The sequence below is a fragment of the Olea europaea genome, chromosome 12 (assembly GCF_002742605.1).
Source record: "Olea europaea var. sylvestris chromosome 12, O_europaea_v1, whole genome shotgun sequence".
Classification (NCBI taxonomy): domain Eukaryota; kingdom Viridiplantae; phylum Streptophyta; class Magnoliopsida; order Lamiales; family Oleaceae; genus Olea; species Olea europaea.
This window is the reverse complement of record NC_036248.1, coordinates 27,071,111-27,079,490: the sequence shown is the minus strand read 5'-3', so window position 1 is coordinate 27,079,490 and position 8,380 is coordinate 27,071,111. Positions and strand designations below refer to the sequence as shown.

Genomic DNA, 8,380 nt, shown 5'->3' with positions numbered 1-8,380 from the left:
TCGTCCGTGGGACACAGGTTGATCTTTTGCCGAAGGAGAGTCATCTCCATGTAGTATTTTGTGACTTCACTCTCCCTGCTGTCTGTCATAGCTAGGTCTTGATTTTGAAGATTGGTGAAAAAACTTCGATATCAAAACACATCTTCGCTGTGTCCCAGACATCATTTGCTGCTGGTAGGAAAAGATAAATATTTCCTATGGATGGTTTTATGGAATTCACAAGCCAATTTTGGTGCAGAAGCGTTATAAAATACTTGTAATAAGAATTATGTAATAAACTAAAAAGAATATTGGCATAACTTGCTTTGTTATTAATGGAATAATGATTGATTGTTCTGAAAAGTGTACGATGCTCCTATAAAAATTATTCCCTACTTTTAATACTATTAGGAAATTGAAACTAATGGAAATTATAATCCTAATCAAATAAAATATAAAAGTTCTATCACCATTATACAAGAAAACTAAATAGATAAACATAATTGAAAAGATAAACTCCTAGAAGAGATAAAAACATAATTGTAGTAGGAAACTATTAATTGTAGTTGTAATGTACTATATCAATCCCCTCCATTTGAAAAAAACTCGTCCTTGAGTTTGATTGAAGAAAAAAATCAATCAATCGGAGGAAAATATTCAAAAATTTCTATCAATACTAATATCGAAGAAATTTCAATTTCTTGATGTGCTCAATAAACATTATATTCTTTAGTTTCATTGTTTGAAGTTAATTTTGCTTCTATCATGCTCATTCTATTTTCTTCATGGATAATTCCACACAATATTTCTTCATAAACGAAGCATGGTTTGATTTCTTATCCTCGAGTCCATTCTTGATAAAGATTATTAATGCTATTTTCAATTCTTCACACTTTTCATCTTCTGCTATAATGTCTAATGATGTTCTCTTCAATACAAAAGAATTGGTATAAAGACTCAAATCCTCATTTGTCAATATTTTCCTTATTCTTATGCAATTCATTGGCACTGAAATTGTAGAAAATGTCAACAAAATTTTTATAATCAATTTTACATGCCTCACCTTTAATTCCTTTGTGATTGAAAATTTTAATTCTCTCATCTCTTGTTGGACACTTCTGAACTTCAACTTGTTCATCATCGGACTGGAGCTCGATCTTGGAGTTTTCTATTGCAATTTCCACATTCAAGGAATTAGCAGGTCTCGAATTTTCAACTTGCACATGCTTTTCTTTTTCTATTTTAGTATCATGGCGATAACATCTTGATTATTTTGATTAAATTTTTTTGAACATCATATACTTTATGGACCTTTTTTTCTTTGTTTACACTAGTACTCACAAATTGCTTGTCACATGACATCAAAACATTCTTCTTATCATACCACCAAAACATATACCCGTTATCTCAACTTATGTAAGTGGCATCTACATTGCAATACCACGATTGTCCCCAAAGTACATGACAATCATCCATCTCTACCATGTTACATATAATCTCATCTTTCTAGTACTTTCCAAGAGATTGAAATTTTACATACCTTCATGAATATTTTTCGGTCTTCAAATTTAAAGCTTTCACCGATGCTTTGGACACCAAGTTCTAACTACTTTCATGATTTAATATCACCTTGCATATTTTTCTGTCGATGGTACATCGTGTTCCAAAAATCTTCTTGCATTTCAAATTGGGCTCTTTTATATCTTCTCCATAAACCTTCGTAAAATCCGTAATAACTTGTGTGCATTCAAACTTAGCTGGGATTTGAGGAAACTCTCTAGCTACCTGTTGCTGTGATTTATGATTGTTGAAGCAGCTAACATTCATATCATTTAAAATCTGCAAATTCTTTTCAGCTTGCTTCCCCATGGGCACACTATTCCTTTCAAAGCTCAATGCAGTAAGCATCTGTTTCGTCAATCCCCTCGATTCGTTGTTCAAGTTTGTCAAGCCACCGTTCGTCGTCAACGGTTCAACTGCTTGATCCCCTCGATTCGTTGTTCAAGTTTGTCGAGCCACCATTCGTCGTCAACGGTTCAACTGCTAAGAGGACCTTCGTTAGCCATCAAATTAAGGCAGTTTCCTTGCTCTAATACCAATTTTGGTGGAAGCGATAATAAAACTCTTGTAATAAGAATCATGTCATAAACTACGAAAAATATTTGAATAACTTGCTTTGTTATTGATGGAATAATGATTGATTGTTCTGATAAGTGTACAATGCTCCTTCTTTGTAGGCAAAATTATTTCCTAGTTCTAAAAGTATTAGGAAAATTGAAACTAATGGAAATTATAATCATAATCAAATAAAATATAAAAGTCCTGTCACCATTATACAAGAAAACTAAATAGATAAATATAATTGAAAAGATAAACTCTTATAAAAGATAAAACATAATTGTAGTAGGAAACTTTTAACTGTAGTTGGGATGTACTACATCAATTATCATTGAATTTTCTGATTTCCATTTTTATAGAAGAGCACCATTAGTCAGTTTCTTTGTTTCATCGCTAAGGTAACCGAGCTTCCCATTGTCGTCAATCACTTATTTTATTGACTGGGTTCTCCATCGATAATTTCTTTCATTTAATCTCTACTGTGGAAGGAATAATAATCGAGAATGGAGGTAGGCTTTTTTTTGCTGTTAGGAAATTAAGAGGTTATTGATCCTTTGCTATTGACGGAATTTTCAACCATTGATTGCTAGGTTTGAAAGAACCTAGTTCTGATACCATGAAATCAAAATGATTTTTTCATATTTCTTGATAAATTACACATTGCCATATTTCTTGAAAAATTTAAGCAATTTAAGTACTCTCAAATTGCCATTTTTTTGTTTTACAACATTAATCACAAGAATAAATGAGAAAAGTCATCAATAAATGACAAGATATTAGACATCATTAACTGATTGAATAGACAAACATCATCTAATAAAGAATGAACAAGAGAAAGTGAGTGAATCCCGTAGTGTAATGTCCCAAAATTTTTTACTGCGAATTAAATTTAAATTTAGGACTTAAGTGCGCTATTATTAAAGTTAAATGACCTTATTAATTATTAACCAATAGTTGAGGGTATTTTGAAAATTAGATGAAATCACGCATAAAAGATGTGTAAATATGCTAATTAGTCTTGATTAATGATGATTTATTGACCACATGCATTATTCACACCACATTTCAAGCCAATGTAATTGATTTGACCACGAAAATAAAGGAAATTGATTTGATCACATGGACCTAGTTTTGAGCTAAATAAATTGATTTGACCACACCATTTAAGCTATTGATTTTATCATTTTCATGACAACACACCATTTAAGCATTGACCAAGCCTATTATCTAGCCATTTCCCTTAACTTTTCCACACATGGTCAAGAATTTTCACTATAAATAGGAGACAAATCCAACACTAAGTTACCTTGCAACAACTATTTACACACTCTCCCTCTTTACGTCTATAACTTTGTCTTTCCACTTCATCTCTTTCTCTTGTCACTTTAATATTAAATATAGTCGTATACTTATACAATCATACGGGAATAATTAACCCCACAAGTGGCTCAAGGATATCTTTTCAACAATAACTCATTTTATCATTTTGAATTGTCTTAACAAAAAAAAGGGTAAGTTGTGTTTTATGTTTATGGTGCCTAATGTTTATGTATGTAATATTTCTATGACTATGTTATGTTTGGTCCATGTTACGTATATTTTATTAAGGGGCCGGAGTTTAGTAACGCTACGCATGAGAATTTAGCACCATATAAGTTTGGTCTAGTTTTCGTGTCTCCCTATGTAAGTTACGAATTTTTAGTAGAAATACATATATGAATTCATTATCCACACACACTTATTGAGAATTTATTCTCACCCCATTATGTTTCTACTTTTAGATAATTGACGATTCGAGGCAATTGGCACGAAGATAGCTTATGATGGCAATAGTTTTAATAATAGAATTATAAAATTGTCAAACTATCATTTCGTTTGATTTTAAATGTTTTAAGTTATTTCTTGTTCCAAGTTAATTTACTAAATTCATAACATTTTTGAATTTTAATAAGTACTTAAATAATTTATATGATTATGTTGAAAATTCGTTCAATTAGTTTAGTTTAGTGATACTCAAACCTAGTCGTCACACATGGTGAGTAAAAAATTGAAAAAGTATATGTATTCCTAAGAGTGAATTACCCAAATGGTCATTGAACTTTGTAAAAAGTTTTCACGGGGTCACTGAACTTTGAAAATCACTCAATTCATTACTGAACTTTGTAAAAGGTTTCCATGGGGTCATTGAACTTTAAAAATCACAAGATTCATCACTGATTTTTGCAAAAAGTGTCCATGGAGTCATTGAATTTTGTAAAAAAGTTTCTCAGGGGTCACTAAGGGTAAAAAAAATTTCACGGAGTCACTGAGCTTTAAAAATCACTCAATTCATCACTGAACTTTGTAAAAGGTTTCCACGGGGTCATTAAACTTTAAAAATCACAATATTCATCACTGATTTTTGCAAAAGGTATCCATGGAGTCACTGAATTTTGCAAAAAAGTTTCTCACGGGTCACTAAGGGTCACTTAAGTGACCCCTTGAGAAACCTTTTGCAAAGTTCAGTGACAAATTAGATGATTTTTAAAATTCAGTGATCTCGTGGAAACTTTTGCAAAGTTCAGTGATGAATTGAATGATTTTTAAAGTTTTGTGACCCTGTGGAAACCTTTTACAAAGTTCCATAACTATTTGAGTAATTCATTCGTGTTCCTAAATTACCTTATCTTTGCTATACAACATTTAGCATCTATAAAAATCAAATTTTTAGGAAATTTTAATAAATTTAATAAATGTGTGGTTTAAAAGCTGATAGAAGTTGGTCACATAAGATGAATGATTAAAAATGATTTCTGGAAAAATGAGTTCTAAAAAATTGGGGCCAAACTAGGGCTTATTATTAAAAAATGAGAAAAGTTATTAATAAATGATAAGAAATATTAGACACAAAATGGTCACCGCATTTATAGATGAACAAGAGAAAGCATCACAATAGAAAAGTATTATGTTCAACTCTTAACACGGAAAGAGGAATTGAAGAAAACATTGTGCATAGAATTAGAATAGGTCGATTTAATAGACTTTAATGTGATAAGATATCTATACAGTTATAGTGCCTGTTTGATGCTCATTTTTGCCAATTTTTTCTACCTTATCTCATTTTTCTACAGTTTTTGTGGCAGATGATGGCGAAGGCATTGAAGAAACTGTCAAAAATGAAAGAACACGGTACCATGCCGTTGAATTTCTCTGACCGTTTTGCCCTCAATTAAAAAATAAAATTCCAATTGACAACAAGTGCTACAATTAAGGAATAGAATTTCAAATGGAGGGCAGAAGTGGAAAGACAAAAATTTTAAATTCAACAAAATGTCTAAAAAGCTGCTACCTCAAATTTTTGTCAGGGAGCCGTCTAATTTTTTGATTGGAGGCCCACTATTGTTGACAAAAAGTGGGAAAAATGAGGAAAAAATGAGAATAAAATGGGGGCCAAACGAGCGCATAATGTCACTTCAACAAAACATTTATCATGTAGCATTGAGTATTACAATGTTACAAATTATGTTAAGATGAATTAGCAAAAACAAAGATTCTAAGGATACACGCTAAGAAAAGTAGTTGACATGGTGACACCTATTTTGGTAAATTAGAGAAGAATAAGCCTATTTGATACCCATTATTTTGTTAAAATGAGTTTTGTAATAGTGAATATTTGGATAATGTGTGATTAAAAAATAAGAAAAATTTTGAATTTACGTGTAAAACATTTCATTGTGAGAATGTGTGATTGAAAACGAGTTTTAAAATATTGGGAATCAAACCAGGGCTGAGTTAAATGTTGACATGTTTCGTGCAGATTTAAGAAAACTCTTGTTCATAAGAATGTCTTAGTCTCTCTAAGAGACTGACCGAGCCTAACATGATCCGTGGTTCTCATACATAATGTGTAGAGATCGGAAAGAACACCAAAGAGACGAAAGCTCTTTGTTGGGCCGACACTGAGAGACGAAAGCTATGGGCACCATTTTTAGTGAGATTACATGAGCAAATGCCTGAACCAAAATATGTTATTGCTATGGGAGCCTGTACAATTATAGGATAAGTATAGAGATTTATTCATTGATAAGAAAAAGAAAAAAAGGTGAACGGGGATCGGATCTAATTGTAGAAATAATAAAAAGTTGCGGATAACTCTTCTCCTGTTTTTTTTTTTTTTTTTTTAACCTAAAATCCCGATTACTAATTAAGAAAGAATATGTTGTGTAATGACAATACTACAAACGAATACTTACCCCAAATATATGATCCTTTATAAGAAAGTTCGGTTACTAACATGCTTACTTTCATTGTAAGTAATGTATTTGGGGTTCAAAGCCCTGTTTGCTCTATGTCTGGAAGATCTGCGAATCTCTCATGCTCTCTACACAATCTAGTGTTCCCAGCTTCTTCAATCATTTTTTTCTTCAAGAAAAAAAAAAAAGTTGCGAATAACTCTTCTCCTTTTTTTTTTTTTTTTTTTTTTAACCTAGAATCCCGATTACTAATTAAGAAGGACTAGGTTGTGTAATGACAATACTACAAACGAATACTTACCCCAAATATATGATCCTTTATAAGAAAGTTCGGTTACTAACATGCTTACTTTCATTGTAAGTAATGTATTTGGGGTTCAAAGCCCTGTTTGCTCTATGTCTGGAAGATCTGCGAATCTCTCATGCTCTCTACACAATCTAGTGTTCCCAGCTTCTTCAATCATTTTTTTCTTCAACGTGGAATTTGTACCGGAAATGTCAACTCTTGAAGTATTTTAGTCTCATAACCAACTTTCACTCCCTTAAAGGTGCTAACAAATCTTACACGAAGAAGCGTCAACTTATAATTTATTATATATTTGTACGTCAGAAGATTTAGTTATCTTCCACCCTATCGGTCTAATAAAAGGTCGAGATGGATTCTTAGAGAAGCTGACAAAACTGTTGCCCAAAAAACTATATATTTTATGTATCAATATTTTCTGGACCAAGTCAATAACATGCAGCTACCGCATTGGAAGAACTGAAGAAGGGAGGAAAGAAGAGAAAGCTCTGCTAGTTTCTGGCTTCGTTCATGCATATCCACGTATAAGATTGATCTACTGGTGAAATCACGGAAACACAAAACAATTTGGCAGTGCAAATAGGCACGCGGCAGAAAATATGAGGGGACAGCAAACTACTGAACCACGCAATAAAGGCAAGCAGCAAAAAATCTCTAATAGGTCTTCGTTAACAAACAATTAATTCGTATAAACAATAGTATATTTTTAATATAATAGTTAATAAATTCCTTTTTAGACACTAATTTCCTTTGAAATTAGTGCAGAATCATTTGTATTAACAAAAATAGTATAAAAAACTAAACTTCATCTTGCACAAATTAATACATCAAGCTCACAATACGATCCAGTTATCCATTTCAAAATAAATAAATAAATTCAATTCTCGAAATCCCAATAGAACAACTAACCTGTTACTGCTACAGTAATGGTAGAGCTTTCCTCGGCTGGAGAAGATAATAACATTAACATCAACATCGCAGAGAACAGCAAGCTCTTTCGCCTTCTTTATCAATCCATTTCTTCTCTTCGTAAACGTTACTTGTCTAGCGCTCTTATCCTCGATTCGCTTTATCACCAACTTCCTACGCCCCATTGTTAAACACAATCAGAACAAAATAAGTGAAAGAAATTGAACAAATTCCCAATTGGGAGTTTGGCAGTTTTCTCACTTCCCAGATCCTCTTTTGTATTTGGGTCATCAGTCATCACTCATATAGCATCAAAAATCACAATCTGTGTCGGAATCACAATCTGAAGGTAAACTTTTCGCATTTCCTTCGTGGATAAGAGTTTGTTTGGAAGATATCTTTATGTAAAAATATATTTTAGAATATTAAATTGATGGAAAATGTGTGGTTGAAAAATAAGGAAAAGTTTTTGATTTACGTGTAATATTATTTTAATAGAGAATGTGTGGTTAAAAAAAGATGAGAAAAATACATTTTGAAAAAAATGGTAAGGCTCTTATATATATATATATATATATATATATATATTAAAATCGCTGTAAATGGTAATTCAACAGTCGTGTCAATGTCGTGTTCAATCAATATTTACATTTCCTTTCCTTCCTTTTATAAAAACTGTGAAAATTGTTTCCAAGGAAAATTCGACACGTGGAGATAAAAAGGAAGTTGGTGTGGTGCAGCCGACACAGGGGATTCGTTCAGCTCTTAAATTGCGGCTACTGCTGAACCTGGCGTGGTCGCAGTGTGAGCCCAGGTCAGAGTTAAATTACTTTTGAAG

The 8,380-nt window shown here is 32.1% G+C and overlaps 1 protein-coding gene across 12 annotated transcripts in view; it reads right to left on the bottom strand.

The window, feature by feature from the left end:
• Window positions 1-7,926, bottom strand: part of LOC111406229 (agamous-like MADS-box protein AGL27) — a 28,957-nt gene extending 21,031 nt beyond the window's left edge. For all 12 annotated transcript variants that reach the window (XM_023035512.1, XM_023035513.1, XM_023035515.1 and 9 more), the window contains exon 1: window positions 7,543-7,926. In XM_023035512.1, the coding sequence (XP_022891280.1) occupies window positions 7,543-7,727 (185 nt within the window). In that variant the 5' untranslated portion in view covers window positions 7,728-7,926. The remainder of the gene's footprint in view (window positions 1-7,542) is intronic.
• Window positions 7,927-8,380: the final 454 nt, after the last annotated feature.